The 18,175-nt window shown below is 34.1% G+C and overlaps 1 protein-coding gene across 12 annotated transcripts in view; it reads left to right on the top strand.

Annotated features, from left to right (window-relative positions):
• The window catches only part of LOC132743886 (DENN domain-containing protein 5B-like), a 54,642-nt gene that overhangs the window by 13,819 nt on the left and 22,648 nt on the right, over positions 1-18,175 (top strand). For 7 of the 12 annotated variants that reach the window (XR_009627629.1, XM_060732465.1, XM_060732472.1 and 4 more), the window contains 8 exons: positions 1,262-1,387; positions 3,950-4,134; positions 4,982-5,792; positions 6,354-6,501; positions 7,107-7,197; positions 11,412-11,450; positions 14,282-14,377; positions 16,694-16,816. Coding sequence is in view for 11 of the 12 variants with exons in the window: in XM_060732465.1 (XP_060588448.1) it covers positions 1,262-1,387; positions 3,950-4,134; positions 4,982-5,792; positions 6,354-6,501; positions 7,107-7,197; positions 11,412-11,450; positions 14,282-14,377; positions 16,694-16,816 (1,619 nt within the window). In the remaining variant the exon portion in view is untranslated. Of the gene's footprint in view, positions 1-1,261; positions 1,388-3,949; positions 4,135-4,981; positions 5,793-6,353; positions 6,502-7,106; positions 7,198-9,600; positions 9,649-11,411; positions 11,451-14,281; positions 14,378-16,693; positions 16,817-18,175 lie in introns of all 12 variants that reach the window. The other 5 variants (XM_060732474.1, XM_060732473.1, XM_060732467.1 and 2 more) reach the window with 4 other exon arrangements.

Genomic DNA, 18,175 nt, shown 5'->3' with positions numbered 1-18,175 from the left:
GGGGGTCGGACGCGATTAGGCCGAATCCCTCTTCGACAAAATCATTTGAATCTGCAAATTCGTTTTCTTAGGTGTTTTTTCTTGTGAGGCATTTTGAAAATGAGCATGCAAGAGGTTGTGGACGGATGTATTAGGTCCGTATAGATCCGTGGCAATTCGTTCTTCTCCCGTATCAGACCGTACTTATTCGTACTAACCCGTGCTTATACCGTAGCAGACCGTAGTGTATCCGTAGTGCGTCCGTCCTGATTCGTGTCATTCCGTATCAAACCGTGATTGTCTGTTACAATCCGTGTCTCTCCGGGTGCTTTTGGTGGAAAATCCGTCGGACTCCGTACTCATACCCGTTGTGTGTCCGTACTGGAACCTTACATTTCACATTTCCGTAGTAATCCGTGAACGATTAGACCGTAGCTCTTCCGTGGCATTATCCGTGAATATGTGACCGGGGCTTAACATATCAGGTTTTTGGTGATATTCATGATGACATACAAATAACAAAGACATAAAATATAGTCAGAGAATACAGTTTGGTTCTTGGTGACATTCAAGTAACATAGGCAAAACAAGTAGAAAGAAATACGATCAGGTTTCATAAAAGACTTAGTACTGGTAGACAGAAAGCAATACCTTGCGATTTAAAAGTATTCAAATTTTAAAGATAGTTTGTTTTGAAATAACAAATTTAAGAAACTATTGCTTTTGTTAAGTTTTCATTGAAGTCCTATTTCTAATATCAGGAGTATGCAAAACTGTTTTGAATTTTTTTTTTATTTCATTAAGTGGATGTACAAGATCAAGGTTACAAAGGCTAAAAATAGATTTCCTACATTTCTTAATAGCAATGCCATGCTTTAAGCTAAAAATTGTCAATGCAACTACAGGGAACATCAAGTGGTGTTTTTTAACAGTATTAAGATTTGAAAGTGATTATGATTATGTATCTGTAAATTTATAGATTATCAGGAAAAAAGGAAACAATATAAATGACCATGAAATGTAAAAATTTGAGCCGCGTCACGACAAAACCAACATAGTGGGTTTGCGACCAGCATGGATCCAGACCAGCCTGTGCATCCGTGCAGTCTGATCAGGATCCATGCTGTTTGCTTACAAACCCTATAACAAGTAGGGAAAGTGATAGCGAACAGCATGGATCCTGATCAGACTGCACGAATGCGCAGGCTTGTCTGGATCCATGCTGGTCGCAAACCCATAATAATGGTTTTGCACGGCTCAAATGTTGTTTTGTATATTTCAGGCACCGGTGAGTTACCATTGTTTGATTTCTCACTTTGGGATCTGGTTCGGTTATTAGGTCTGGATCATCTGGTGCAACTGTTCGCCAGCGTTCTACTTGAGCACCAGATACTCCTTTACTCATCAGGTACTATTTTGTTTTTGTTCGTTAACTGCAATAAATTTATATACTTGATTTATACTGCCTTGAATTAAGAACATGTCATTTGTAGTTCAACAGATTTTGATGTCTTATGGGTAATTATGTGAGGGGAGCTATGGCCTAGTGGTTAAGATGTCTGACTCTCAACCCAGAGTTCATGGGTTCGAGCCCTACTTGGGTTACGACCATGTTTCTTCATATGACACCAGAACTGGTTGGTTCTAGGAAGCGGACTCAAAAGTGATTGATCAGAGCTACAGATAAGCAGCGTATCTGCATAATTACCCAATAATTTTGACCAATTTACCCAAATAAAATAAAATCTTCGCGTAATAAAAAAGCGAAACAAAAGCTCAGTGCCCAATTTGTTTTGTTTCTTAAGTGTACTTTCAATATCTTGGACCGTTATTCACCTGGCAAACACTATAAATCAATATGTTTAAACCAATTATGAGAATGAGTAGGCATGGACTTCATATTCTATTGTTCTATCTACATGTAGTTAACCTATAACCTTTTGAAACCAGAAGTTATTAGCCTTTGCCACTAGTATAGAACCAGGCCAGCCTGCATATTTGTACAGACTGACCATGCTCTATGCTGCTGGCTGACCGAAATTTTCATCTTAAACTTTACATCACCAAAATTGAGAATGGATAGTCCCAAAATCAATGCCAGGCAGGACTTAGTCCCGGACAGAAAGTTACTGTCCATTTGCTTAATACATGTACAGTTGGTTAAAGAAAATCATGTTTTGAATCTTAACCAATATGCCATATTTTTAACCAGGTTTTCAACGAAAACCGGGTTATTGTATATGCCGAAGTCGGCGGGCGGGCGGGCGGGCGGGCAGGCGTCAACTTTTGGTTTCCGCTCAATAACTTGAGTTTGCTTTGACCTATTGACACCAAAACTTGGTGTGTAGGTAGCTTATATCAAGAGGCAGCTTGGGATTGCTATCCAGGTGTCTGTGATCAAGGTCACTGTTACTAAAAATAGAAATTCAGTTTCCGCTCAATAACTTGAGTTTGCTTTGGCCTATTGACACCAAACTTGGTGTACGTATAGCTTATATCAAGAGGCAGCTTGGGATTGCTACCCAGGTGTCTGTGATCAAGGTCACGGTCACTGTTACTAAAAATAGAAATTCAGTTTCCGCTCAATAACTTGAGTTTGCTTTGACCTATTGACACCAAACTTGGTGTATGGATAGCTTATATCAAGACGCAGCTTGGGATTGCTACCCAGGTGTCTGTGATCAAGGTCAAGGTCACTGTTACTTAAAATAGAAATACAGTTTCTGCTCAATAACTTGAGTTTGCTTTGACCTATTGACACCAAACTTGATGTATGGATAGCTTATATCAAGACGAAGCTTGGGATTGCTACCCAGATGTCTGTGATCAAGGTCAAGGTCACTGTTACTAAAAATAGAAATTCAGTTTCCGCTCCATAACTTGAGTTTGCTTTGGCCTATTGACACCAAACTTGGTGTATGGATAGCTTATATCAAGAGGCAGCTTGGGATTGCTACCCAGGTGTCTGTGACCAAGGTCAAGGTCACTGTTACTAAAAATAGAAATTCAGTTTCCGCTCAATAACTTGAGTTTGCTTTGACCTATTGACACCAAACTTGGTGTATGGATACCTTATATCAAGAGGCAGCTTGGGATTGCTACCCAGATGTCTGTGATCAAGGTCAAGGTCACTGTTACTAAAAATAGAAATTCAGTTTCTGCTCAATAACTTGAGTTTGCTTTGACCTATTGACACCAAACTTGGTGTATGGATAGCTTATATCAAGAGGCAGCTTGGGATTGCTACCCAGATGTCTGTGATCAAGGTCAAGGTCACTGTTACTAAAAATAGAAATACAGTTTCTGCTCAATAACTTGAGTTTGCTTTGGCCTATTGACACCAAACTTGATGAATGGGTAGCTTATATCAAGGGGTAGCTTGGGATTGCTACCCAGGTGTCTGTGATCAAGGTCAAGGTCACTGTTACTGAAAATAGAAATTCAGTTTCCGCTCAATAACTTGAGTTTGCTTTGGCCTATTGACACCAAACTTGGTGTTTTGGTAGCTTATATTAAGAGGCAGCTTGGGATTGCTACCCAGGTGTCTGTGATTAAGGTCAAGGTCACTGTTACTAAAAATAGAAATTCAGTTTCCGCTCAATAACTTGAGTTTGCTTTGGCCTATTGACACCAAACTTTATGAATGGGTAGCTTATATCAAGAGGCAGCTTGGGATTGCTACCCAGGTGTCTGTGATCAAGGTTAATGTATTTAGTTTTCATGTTATAACTTGAGTTTGCTTTGACCTTTTGACACCAAAATTGCTGAGTGGCAGCTTTGGATTGCCACTTAGATATCTGGGAGCAAGTTCAAGGTCATTTGCTTACAATAGAATTTTCAGCTTCTACTCAATAACTTAAGTGCACTTTGACCTATTGATTTCTGTCACATCAAAACATGGTCGTTGAAAACCTGGTTTTCGTCGCATTGCGGCGCTTCTTGTTATCATAAATGTTTTGATTGTTTACAGATTACCATCGTTTGATGTTGGTGGCAGAGAGTATAAATGAGCTGATATTCCCGTTCACATGGCAACATGTGTATGTTCCAATCTTGCCAGCATCGTTACAACATTTTCTGGACGCGCCTGTACCGTATATAATGGGCTTACATCATGCGGAGGAAGATACCTCTAAGCCACAACTTCCTAATGAAGTATGAATGTTTGTGTAGTGTCATTAGCAAGTATTTATTTACTCCCTAAAATTATGTAGGGGAGCAAATTATTAGCACTTTTGTCCGTATGTCACATTCAACTTTTTCCCTCATAGCACCTTCACTTTTTGACTGATGCCATAGATAATTATTTGATTAGCAGATAATGTTAAAAAACATCTTGTTTTTTGTGACTTTAGGTTTACGTCAAGGTCATTTAGGCTAAAAATAGAAAAATATTTACTTTCACTTATTAGAGGCTGTATTTTGTGAAAGCATCCATGGGTTTTGCTGATATTTCTGTTTGTCATCAACTCTGTATGTTTTATGATAAAATATTATAGGCTTACAAAATACTTTCGTCATAACATTTAGCGAGTTAGGATTCCTACTAACATCTAAACAGCATAGCAATTGCTGTTTCACAGAACATAAGATCATGTTTGTCTAAGTGACTGGAAGACTATGTGTACTTGTTTTTTGGATAATGTTAACAGTTTCCTAAAATTTGAGGCAGTTTTTAAATGGGCCTAGTGATTTGAACATGTTGAAGAGTAGTGACATGATTTTTTTTTTTCAGAACTCAAAATGCATCAATAATGGTTATGTGCATTGAAATAATCATATAAAATTTATTTTCAAAAAAGCAACTTTGCCTAAATAGAATCTGTAAAAATTTAAAATTGGAAACGAAAAGTGTCATGTTTGGATTTTAATTGACATGAAATAAGAAACAAACAAACAAAATTGCCCTGTTTAGAAATTATTTTGTGTTCAGATAAACTTTTCTATATTCTTATTTTAGTCAATATGTGTTTAAACAGCATTTTAATTGTTTCTTTTTCAGGCAAACTTGTGTTTTGTTGATATTGACAACAACAGCGTACAAGTGCCTGAAGATCTGCCCTCATTTCCCTTTGAGCAGGAGTTGAAAGAAGAACTTTATCAGGCTATTGTTAGTAGTAAAGAACGAATGCTTAAAGAGACATTCATTGACAGTGTGATTTCTAGTCCTAAACGGAAACCTCTTAGTAATAAATTTACTAGTGTTGCGTCTGAACCGGTTCTGAAAAAGGCGCAGAGTTCGCCTGGTCTCGAAAAAATGGAAATCTTACAGCAGAGTGAAGCGTGGTCAAAGATATCGGCAATAGCGAAGAAAACTGGAGTTTGGAATAAAGATTTTCAGAATTACGATTCAGAACAAACAACGAAGATTGCCAAAGAGGAGACGACGAAAGAGAAGTTTCAGGACTTGGCATCGATGCCAAGTCGAGAATTAGAAGAATTAAAGTTTAATAACTCGATTCGAGAAATATTTTTAAACAGATTTGTACAGATGTTTTGTTGGTATGAAGAATTTGTGATACTAAATTCACAGGATATGGACTCTTGGTTGAGTAACCGTGAGTCGATGCAGAATTTTGATAAAGCGTCTTTCCTCAGTGATCAACCTGAAACTTACTTGCCTTTTCTTAGTCCGTTTCTAGAGACACAGATGTTTGCTACCTTAATTGATAATAAGATCCTGTCCAATTGGGAAGAGTCGGAGTTAAATCTGAAAGTGTTTCATAGCCGCGTAAAGTCACTGCGAGAAGGTTTAGATATTTCTGCGCCTAGATCTCATATCTATGTTCATTGCTCAAGAATAAAAGACTCTGGTAAGCGAACATGTTGAAAATTTGTTCTTGTAATTTTCTTTTCTTTCTTAGCCATTAGATTGTCAATCTTTATGTCTTTTGTCAAGTGTGAAATAGCATTTTTATAACTTATTAATCTATTTTTGCTTTGTAAAATCTATAAAATGTACACATAATGGGATATCAATGAAATTACAATTTACTAAATGATCAAAGCGGATGAAAAATTTCATTGTTATTGCATTTTAATTTTACAGGTGAGTCAGCTAACATTGGAATAGATATCTGTCCAGAAACTATACTGTACAGTTCTGTATTTCATCATATTGATGTATCAGGGCCAGATTAACAATGGTCCAATATTTACAATAGGGGCAGATTAACAATGGACAGCCCTATATCTTTTACAACAAGGACAGGTAAACATTTGACAGCCCAATATCTTTCACAACAGGGGAAAATAAACATTCAACAGTCTAATATTTACAGGAGGGCATATTAACAATGGCCAGTCCAATATAATGTATCATAGGATTATAATCATACAATTTCAGTTAATGAATTTTTTGTTGGTATTTTCAGAGATTCTGATAGAGAAAAGATCCTCATACATAGATCATATAGCCAAGAAACCACAGTTGCCAGAGGGGAGTCCTGATCCACCAAATATTGAGCTTGGTTTCTTCCCAATACTAGACAAAAATATACTCAACTCAGAAGCCAATTTAAAGTATGTAACATAATGTTGTTTTAATAATCATAATATCAGTGTTAATTCTTAAAATTAAAGTGGATTTTGCCAGGAACTTCTGATTCTTAAATTTTAGGATGCTGTCCAGCTGGCATATGAAAAGTTGGTGGTTCTACTCAGGTTCTCAATTGTGTTTAAAATATGGCAGTGAAGTTGAAAAGTCACCATGTGACATGTATTATATTGGTGTGACTGAAAAAAAGGGAAATTAAAACTAGATGAATAAAGTTTTATTTTTGATATATATAAAATATGAAGAAAAAATGAAGAAACAGATAACCTAGGTGAGTTGTGAATTTCCTTATTATGTGAACAAAAAAATAATTATTGTGCTAATATCAAAAAGTATCTATAATCTGACATGAATTGCAAAAGATATTCATATGTATGTATTTATCATGAGCATGTGATGCAATATCAACGACTCTCAAAATGGTGACGAGGGGAGGAAATACATGTTAAGAGAAAAGCATCGATACTCTTTCAACATGTACTCTTAGCCCACTTCCCGCAACTTAATCTAGCCAAGTGAGGGTAAGGGTTAGGGCTAGACTAGACGTTTAAAGCAAAATTATTTATTTTAGGCCAAAGATGAAAGACAGTGCCAAATGGAGAAGAAAGGACCGACTATTACAACAGTCGGAACATTTGAAGCTCAACTCACGACAAAGAGAGGTGAGAGTCTTGACGTTTGCCAGTAAACGTTGTGTATTATGTATCGTGTGGTCATAATGTGCTATGGATGTATCGTTGGCGTATTTGAGTGACACAGGGCTTTAGTTTAGAATAACCTTTGGTTCGGTAGATTTTTTTAATGAAAATTCAGAAGAAAGGCAGCTGTCTTTTGTTGTTTTGATATTAATTTGTGGTCAGAAATTTTCCCTTCCAATTTTTGGTTGTATGATCTTGTTATTTTTAAAAAATAAAAACATTTACATTGATAAATTTAACAAAAAGTTCAGAATTAAAAAGTCAGCAGTGTAGGAAAACAGCTATTGAGAACATGAAGTTAGTGCAAATTTATTATTACTATTTATTTGCCGTATATTTGTTTTATCAATATTTGACATTAAAATTTATTCTCTAAAAGTTAATAAAACATTATAGCAGTTAAAATTTAAAGTACATTTTAGTTTTCTCTGCAACTTAGGCTCCGCTATAGATAGTAAGATATGTAGAAGGGACTTCAGCCGTGTGTTTCTGTTTATTGTGTATATATGTAGTTAGCTGTTTCATTTGGCTTTAAATATTGTCTAGATTATAGTGTCACTGAAAATGAGTATAAAAATAACTGTTTTACATTATTTACAACATTATATATGTTTTGAATCTTAACCCATAAATTGCTGAACCAGATCTTCAAAGTCGGTGCTAACAGCAAAGAGCCAGGCCAGTCTGAGCCTCTGTCCAGTCTGACCAGGCTTTATACTCTTTAGCTTACCAACTTTTAAACTTCATAATGATAATTCCTATAATTTATATTGGACTGTTTCTAAATAGAAAGTGGACAAATCCATTTTTAGAAATTCAGCAGTTTTAAGGGTTACTGGGTATAATTTTAATTCTTGTCAATTGCTTCTCACCTCTGTGCATTAAAATCCTGCCTGAGATGTTGATTGATTCTTATCTCTGTAAGTTGTGCAACTGACTGATATTTAGTGGTGCTACCCAGATTGGCCATTTACCGTCGTGAAATATGGCTATTTTGTCGTCCTGAAATATGGCTGTTTTGCCGTACTGAAATATGGCTATTTTTCTGTCCTGAAACATGGCACCGAGGTGAAGCTCGATAGTGACTACCTTTAACATATAAGCTTGAAATTTGCATGGCTACGTAAGAAAATGAAAACAGTAGGTGTGAATGAAACCATGATGATCAAAAATAGTTCAGTTTGAATTGAATTGAATTGAATATTCATTAAGGTGTTGGTTAGCCTTTTTGGAAAGGTTTGAGTTTAATACAGTTACATGGAATTAGTTTCAATTTTTTTTTAATTGACCATTTTTAGCTCGACTTTTCTATGAAAAGGGGAGCTATCCTACTCGCCCCGGCGTCGGCGTCGGCGTCGGCGTCGGCGTTGGCGTCACACCTTGGTTAAGTTTTTCGTACCACCCCACTTTATTTCAGAAGTATTACAAGTATGGCTTTGAAACTTACCATACTTGTTCACCATCATAACCTCCATCTACAGACAAGAGTACATAACTCTGTCAAGGTTTTTGACAGAATTATGGCCCTTTTTTGACTTAGAAAGTGTATTGAGCTTGGTTAAGTTTTTTGTACCACCTCACTTTATTTCAAAACCATTGGAGGTATTGCTTTGAAACTGACCATACTTGTTTACCATCACGACCTTCATCAACAGACAAGAGGACATAACTCTGTCAAGGTTTTTGACAGAATTATGCCCCTTTTTGACTTAGAAAATACATTGAATATGGGTAAAATCCACTTATTGCCTTAACCCTTTGAGATATTGCTTTGAAACTTTTAATGCTATTTCACATCATTACCCCCATCTGTACGCAAGAGAAGGTAACTCTGTCAAGGATTTGTTTTAAGTCAAATCTATATATTATGCTGATTGTACAAAAATATACTGCTTCCTTGGCATAGATTTCTTGAAAAATTATGTTATTATGTCATTTACCAAGGTGTTCTGAGTGACGTAAAAATACCTTATTCTCTCAAAGTGGGTTTAATACTATTAAATTTATTTAAGGCTCAGCTCAGTTTTTTTTTCTTTCTTACCAGCCCTCTTTTGACTTAAACATTTCAAACTTTGCTGCAGTGTTCAAGGGTATCACACAATTCAGTAAAATAATTCTTCACTAAATATCTTAATGCTCATGGCCATTGTTCACTTTAAAAATACAGAGATTCTTGTATTGCCTTTTACTGCAAAAACTTTTTTTATTGGCAAGCAATAAAAAAGTCGAGCGCGCTGTCTTACGGACAGCTCTTGTTATATGCATGATCTTAGAAAATTGATTTTTAAAAAAAATTTAATGTGGTTATTGTAGCTTGTTTACACAGTACAGTTATTACACATATACTGTTTAACCGTTTTAATGTAGAATAACAAGAATAAACCGGGTACGAAGAAAGTGGAAAAGTTAATCATGGTAATGTTTACAGAATGTATTAGTGGGGTACAGGGTAGTTGGTAGGCTCCCCTGCTTTACACAGGGAATGATGGGAGCTTTTTATGTTGGATAACATTCTCCTTATCCCATTGTTTCATCCCGTAATGTTTTAACAATATACATTTGTATTTGTTTCTCATTCGACTGTCACTAACAGTTTTATTAATTGACAAATATTTATTCGCTGCTTACATATATAAATTAACGCCATTATATTATAAGTCTTGTCCGTCCTGCTTAGATAAGTAATCCAAGTGCAGCTGGTTCGATCTTCGGGCAAGGCGGAATTTCTCTGTGACATTTTATCTTGTACATTGAGTATAGTAGTCTTTTGCCTCGTACAGCTGATACCGAAATCATGTGTGATACGTAGTTTGCCATGTTCAGGGAAATTGGTAATTATACTGGTTAGTTATCCAGGAAAGCAAGTAGGTGAACCACCAAGAACCACCAAGATAGGACCAACAGTTACTGTGTGTTAAAATTGGTATAAAAATCAGAAAAAAAGTTTAAAAACCAAATAAACATTTGAAGCCTGTCAAAAATTCGGTCTTATAAAATTTTTTGGGCGTCTGAGAAACAAAGGATGTGATTGTTTCCCAATGAAAAAGCATTTGAACTGAATTTGCTGGAAAAGGTATTGTTTGTATTGCTTAGGTAGGAGAGTACGGAATTGTTAGGAATATATTTTAATGTTGAATTAGGGAGTTCCCAAGGCATTATTTAAATCATGTTTTGTTGCAGGGTGAATTGTTTTCCTATAGTTATTGGGAAGTGTGATGTAAAAGAATTACAAATCATTTTACGTTTCTGAAAATAATTAAATGTTTTATTTAAAAAAGGGAAAGGGTATGTAAAAAAGGGGAGGGGTGTGAGGGTGAGGGGTATAAGAAGTTAAAGATAAGAACAGTGGGTACGTATAAAGCTGAAGGGCACAATCTTCAAGTGAATCATGCCACAAATGGGTGAAAAAATACTCTTTATTATCATTATTTTATTTGCCATTTTTTATGCTTGAAACATTTTGAAAAAAAAAATTCAGTTGGGAAGAAGAAATCATTATTACACAATAAATGCATGATAATCATGTTGTTTATAATTATACATTGTACATTACACTTCCTTTAGTAACATGTATTTGGCATGTATTCTTATATAGTAGTTAAAAATCATAGTTTGTATCCAGAGCATAAATTTTAATTTTAGTCAAGATACTGAGAAATGGCCATTCTTGTACTCCAGGGCAAAATATCCGAATTCAAGATTAAGCTTTAGTTATATAGCCAACTTTGTTATTAAGTTATGTATTACTGTATTGAAATAACATTTTAAAAACAAATAATCATTGAATTTTTATGTACTTAGATTTCATCTGGTCTCCATAATTTTTCTTACGGAAAATTCAGATAATTTGACTGCCAACATTTAGTGGTGTTCATGAGAATCGATTAGTGTCTTCCAACCACACACCACCTCACTGTGTGTAATTTTGAAATATGGCATCATTTGTTTTTTGGGTTTTTTTTATTTCTAACAAAATCTGACATATTATGTTACATTCTATATTTCATCATTAACTGATTAATGGTTGTTTTAATATACATGTACATTAATGTGATTTTTTTGTTGTTACTTATGGTTTTATATATTGTTTTGCTTCTAGTTATTGTATTTATTTGAGTTACTGTATATTTGAGTTGTTTGCATATTATTTAATGAATGACATTTTGTTTCCCTTTAAGTTGTCACTAGAAGGTTCTGTTGCTAAGCAAACCTGGCTAGTAAGTTTTTAGTTTCCTGCATCCACTATATCCTATCTTTTGTTTCTAAAGAACTGTAACCATGGCAACACTAACAAAATCCATGATTTTTTTTGTAAATTTTACAACTCTGGGGTTTTTCTTTAAAATAATAATAAAATTAAAAAGCACTTTTTCATTATTCTTTTTCACTGAATTAAATTAATGTTTTCAAAAAATGTAACAAATAACAAATTACTGCCCTTTATTTTTGTTTTTTCTGATATATCAGAAATGTAGAAAGTAGTAAGTCTAAAGAGGTCATTTGCTAGATTATGGAGTGGGCATTTTAGTTGTTTCACCACCATTTAATTTTAAGTTCACCTTTCCAGTATCATTGTCATATTAAATAAAACATTGTCAAAGCTATATAGCTAGCATATAGACCAGTTGTGGTTCTATCCAAAATAATGTCAACTAATAAGGATCTACATTAAATGTCCGCCAGCTATGCTCAATAGGGCGAGCATCGGATATGTAATCTGTTGATTGCTGGTTTCATCCTTAGAGGACAGGTTTCATTTCTCCATAACAAAAATTTATGTAAGACTGAGTCTAATGGTCATTTTCTCCTCGACAATGATACAGAATTCTTGCGGGATTAATAGTCGGTCTTTTGCAGTGAAATTGGTAATTACTGGCCAGTTATTCAGAAAAGCTGGTTAGGTGTATCAACCACTGGGATATGACTGATGAATGTTTTAAAAACAAGGTAAAAACAAGAAAGACAAAGAAACAAACTACCAATAGAGGAGCTAAGTCACATTCTAATGACTTCAAATGAGTCTGCATGACTATTAACCTAACCTTTCATATACAAAGGCCTTGAGTTAAAAGCAATAACATTAGCATAAAGGCTAATGATGAGATTATTTTAATTTGTCATAAACTTCTATACCCATGATTACAGTTCTTACACTTACTTGAAACAGAATTTCAATAATTTCAGTGGGAAATTGAAAAGCATTGTGCTTAATGCATTATTCAATTGTAACCATGATGCCATTACTTAGAAGTGGGGTGTTAAATTTTGGTTGTTTGCCATCTGCAGAGTTCAGATGGTTTAAAATTCCTTGCCATTGATGTTAAAATCCCCACTTAAAACCTTAAAATGTGATCTTTACATATCCCCGACCATTTTAGCAATAAAACAAAACCATGTTATCAATTCTGCAATGGTGGGACAGATGAAATGTAAAAAGATTAGCTCAATTTCTCTGCTATCCCCCATCTCTGGGGGTGGGTGGTTCCTTCCCAGGGGGTTGGAAGTTTCCAGGGGGTTGGATGGCCTTGGTTCCTTCCCAGGGGGTGGGTAGTGCCCCTGGTTACAATTGATTAGTGTATAAATCTGGCAATACCCTCACTAAAGCTTGAATTTATTCATATTTATGTCAAATTTTACTATCTTATTTCATAATGTTTATTATTACAAATGCTTTTAAGTTACAGATTCAAGGTTCTTGCAGAAGAATCTTCATTTCCAGTTTCTGTCAGAACATAATGTGTCTTTAATATTAAATAACTTACTATGTTAAAAATTGAATCACCATAATATGGAGTATGACTATGAGGTCATGAATCTGAACCCACAACAAAGTAACTTATCACTTTAGTTATGTTGAATACATTATGTTTAGAACCATTAGTTCAAAGGTTTCATACAGATACAAAAACAAACAAAAACGAACCTTGTCAAGCTTGTTGATGTTTTGCCGTAAGATCTGATTTGCCTTTACCACCAGTATAGGACCGCCTCCGTGGTCAAGGGGTTAGAGTCGATGACTTCTAATCCAGTTACCTCTCTGGCGTGGGTTCGATCCCCGGGAGATGCTTTGGTAGTTTAGCGCGGAGGAAGGTAGTCTAATACTGGTGTAACTCTCCAGGAACGATGGTTAGGAAACTACCCGCCTATATGACTGAAATACTGTTGGGAAAAGGCGTTAAATGAAACAAACAGTCCAACAAACACCACAAGTATAGAGCCAGGCCAGCTTGTACATCCATGCCATCTGTCACTAGGCTCTATTATACTGTTGGCTGATCAACTTTAAATCTTCATATCCCAAAAATTGATAATGGACAGTTAAAAAAAAAAAAAAAGAAGCTTGGCAAGTATATTTAATAAATTTGGCAGCTTAAATGTTTAAGGATCTTACAACTAGATGTAGATAGAGCAACTTTTTGTCAGCTTTTCACCTGCTTATCAGAGGAACACATTTACGATCATTTCAAGAGTTTATGTCATCACTGACTTTATTCAGACATTTTATTGTTAGAGCCCTATTGTTGGTAAAAATTAGACTGTGCCACCATGCAGTATATAGCCAGGCCAGCCTGCACTTCCATGCAATCTGACCAGGCTCTATACTGTTAGCTTTCTAAATTTAGCATCTTGCTGTCAAAATTCTTGAACTGTTCCAAATTCAAAGCAGGACATGTCCATTGTATTAATCTAAATATAGAAATACCATTAGATCCAGAAATTCCATGAAAAGTACTAAAACATAAATGTTACTACATTATTATTTGAGCTGAACATTCCATATATTTGTAAAAGTAATGATTAAGTGATAATAAATTTCTTAGTTATTGGTATATACTTGTCAGTAATTGCTCAAATTTACATTCATTAATACATTAATTTTGTTGACAAAGTCATAAATTGAGGAGATTTCCATTGGTTCATATCAGCTTTAAATTTCGGTAATATAAAATCAGGGATGTGTAGAAAGAAATATTTTAGACTTGTAGGATATATGACCTTGAAACATTTCTTCTTGTTTATTGATGGTGATATAATACATTTTTCAAAGATGACTAGAGCCACATTTAGTTTCAATCCCGAGGATGTGAGCTCCGAGTCTGACTCTGATTCAGAAGAAGAGAATATGTTAACAGGAGATTTTGAAGTATTTTTGTAGTTGTTTTTATCTTACCTTCATCTATTGTTGTTGTAGATTCGACAATATTGGCATACCAGGTTAATTTTACAATGCTGTGCAAAGGGTGGCAAAACCATATGCCATATCCGAAAAAACTAAAAAATTGAAATTCTTACGTAGATTAAGTGAAACACTTTAAATTAAAAAATAACTGCATAGGAAAATAAAGATGTATATATTATATTAATATCGAGTTTGTGTGTGATTCATGGCTCGATTTGGGCAAAAAACGCTTTTCATTTTTTGGTCATTTAAAAAAAAAAAATGATCTCAAAATTTGCACACAAGGTATTGGTTGAGCCCTACATCAAATGGGCAAATATTTCAAGTCCTGCTATGTATAAAAAAAACCCAGTGGAGTCCCTTTAAGATGCTATTTTTAGTATTTTCTGTAATGCATGGTGAACAACTTCTGTACATCGATGTTATTTAAGGGATTGCTTCCCTTTTGAAGAGATTTTTGAATTACTGTACAAAAATCAAGCAGTAGTCAATAAGTATTATGTAAGCCTGGGAGGTCGTGCAGGGTTTTGTCTGAACTCTATCCTGATAACAGAGACCAATTATTTTCGCTTCTAGGGCTCATAAAAAACTTACACAGAAAGGGTTTCAAATAAATTTCACGGGAATTGATAAAACTGGATTATTTAATTATATTTTTTTGATACCCAAATCTGCTGCTATAATATTTGTGCCAACAGTAGGTCGTCTGACTCAGCTGTAGAATTTTGTTGCCAATATTGTTGAATCTTTTGCCAGCTACATTATTACATTATCAGAGAAAAAGGTTGCCTTGCACAGTCAATATATCAGCCTGAAATCATTGCCTTTCTTGTATTTCAGCATCATTCTCCATGAAAGTATATATATCTCACTTTTTGCACAAATATGTGGCAAAGCAAGACAGTGCATCCATTTTAATGGCTTGATAATTATTAGCTATACCAGTTCTTTTTGAAAAAGAGACATTTTTAACTTTATAGAAAAGTGAATCGTTATTCTAGTTTTAAATACTGTAGAACACTTTAAATTTGCATCAAATATTTTAGTTTGTCCGAAACGTGTATTTTTCTTTATTTACGTACAACCAAAATTGTTTCTGAATAAAATAATATTTAATATACAATGTAGTTCTTTAAAGAAATTTGATCTTTTTATGGATATGTATGTTTTAATTAAATGAAAATAATCTTGATTCACTATAGAAATAAAGAATATCTTAAAATGAAGATTGAGCAAATGATGAAATATATCTTTATTGATTTTGTGAAATATTTGGACATTCTAATTGCTATTTCAAGAGATTTTTCAATGCTATTTTTCTAGAGATATTAAGTTGAATTCTCAGGGTATAAAGAGCAATTTAGAGTTGCATACTTGCATTGCATGTTCTCAGTTTGACCATCTCTTCTTATCCTCAACATGCCCTTTGCATCGTGTTACATTATTCTGAAAAATTACCTCCATTTGATTTGAATGATAAATTTGAAGGATACATTTATTCTAAAAAATTACCTCCCTTTGATTTGAATGATAAATTTGAAGGATACATTTATCCTTAAAAAATTACCTCCCTTTGTTTTGAATGATACATTTATTCTGAAAAAATTACCTCCCTTTGATTTGAATTATAAATTTGAAAGATGAATTTATTCTGAAAAATTACCTCCTTTTGTTTTCAGATAAGATACATTTATTCTGAAAAAATTACCTCCCTTTGATTTGAATTAATTTTGAAGGATACATTTATTTTGAAAAAAATTACCTCCCTTTGTTTTGAATGATAGATTTGAAGGATTGAAACAAATTTTACAGTAGACTTTATAAGCATGTAGAACTCTCTGATCTTGTGCATTTAAATGTAACCCCCGAATGATTTCAGTAAATAATCAAAGCTCTTAATAATTTTGAATGAAAGTTGTAGCTTCTTATTACAATTATGAAAATATTTTATACATCAAGTATTGATGAATAGATAAGGTATTTATTACTAGAATACTATTTTGCAAAACATTATGGTGTGTTTTTTGTCCCATATAATCATTTTTCACCTTGCTTTTGACCATAATATTCACACATGGATCAATATTATTGTACATTTTGGTTGCAAAATTTATTTTGATATTTTCATTTATAATGTGTCAAGTAATTTTAGTTCAGTTTTCAGTGATAAATGTTTTAAAGCCATTCTTTTTTTAGTCAAATTTGCACAGTAACTGTTGTACTGTTATATGTATCGATTAGAACATATAAATGAGATGATGTATAAATAAATCATTGTAGAAATATATGGCAGAGGCGCGAAGTAAGTCATTACAGCCGAGACTGACGGAAATGGCTGCAGGAGGTATGGCTCAAACCAACTGGAAATTTGTGGAAGCTTTGCTCAAAGAATGTAAAACCAAGGTATGACTATATAAGGACACAACATTTTTCCCCATACTGAAAAGTTCCAAAGTTTCCAGTGGAATACAGCTGGAATTTATGTTCCAAAAAGTATTCCACTAGAATTCCAGTGGTTTTCCTGATTTCCTCTGTAATCCATTGGTATTCCACTGGTATGCCAGTGATATTTTTACAAGGGAGGTTTTCAGCCAACACAAAAATTTGGATTAAAGAGATATAGGTCAGATTTTATTCAATTATTGTAATGCAACTGCATATTTTAAATTATTAAATGAAAGTAAAGCTAAATATCAGGTGCACACTTTCTGCCCTTCTGCCTGCTGATACTGACAGGTCCATTTGTTCTTTGTCAGGCATTTCATGACATATTGATGTGTTTAAACTGCCAGTTAAGTCCTTTAATTGCTACCTTAAGCTTAGGCCATTAGTTCTTACATGCACTAGATGTTGATTAAACTGTAAGCTAAGACCATTTGTTGCACCATTTGTTGCTACCATAAGCTAAGACCATTTGTTGCTACCATAAGCTTAGACAAGTTGTTGCTCACATGCACTTTATAATGATGATACTGTAAGCTAAGACCATTTGTTGCTTAAATTCACTTGATGTTGATTAAATTGTAAGCTAAGACCATTTGTTGTTACCATAAGCAAAGACCATTTGTTGCTTACATGCCCTTGATGTTGATTAAACTGTTAGCTTAGACCATTTGCTGCTTAAATGTTCTTGATGTTGATTAAACTGTTAGCTAAGACCATTTGTTACCATAAGCAAAGACTATTTGCTGCTTACATGCACTTGGTGTGGATTAAAATTATCAGCTACTGTTAGCTAAGTCCATTTATTGCTTATATACACTTGATGTTGATTGAACTGTAACCTTAGACCATTTATTCCTCACATGCACATTATCTTGATAATACTGTTACTTAAGACCATTTGTTAGTTATATGCACTTGATGTAATCAAACTGTTAGCTAAGTCCATTTGTTGCAACTGTTACCTAAGACCATTTAATTAAATGTACTTGTTGTTGATTAAACTGTTTACTTTAAAAGTGGTTAAAAATATTTTAATGAAACAATACTTTTGTTGTGTTTGCTTCAAGGTAAATAAAGTAATTTTGACAAAGGGTATAAAATTAATGCATACATTGTATTTCAGAGGAGTTTTGGGATTTTACTAGTTTTCCAGAATAGGGACATAAGTCAAATATTTGCATGTTTTTCACTAGAAAAGAATGAAAATATCTAAACTTGATGTTATATTCTGTTAGAAACATTTAATAAAAGACTTGACAAATCCGGGTGTGGGGGATGTTGATGCCTCAACCCCCCTGTGGATCTGCACATCTATAC

Source organism: Ruditapes philippinarum, unplaced genomic scaffold, assembly GCF_026571515.1.
Source record: "Ruditapes philippinarum isolate M1 unplaced genomic scaffold, ASM2657151v2 ctg53_1_1_1_1, whole genome shotgun sequence".
Taxonomy (NCBI): Eukaryota; Metazoa; Mollusca; class Bivalvia; order Venerida; family Veneridae; genus Ruditapes; species Ruditapes philippinarum.
The sequence above is the reverse complement of the archived record's forward strand: the minus strand, read 5'-3'. Positions and strand labels throughout refer to the sequence as shown.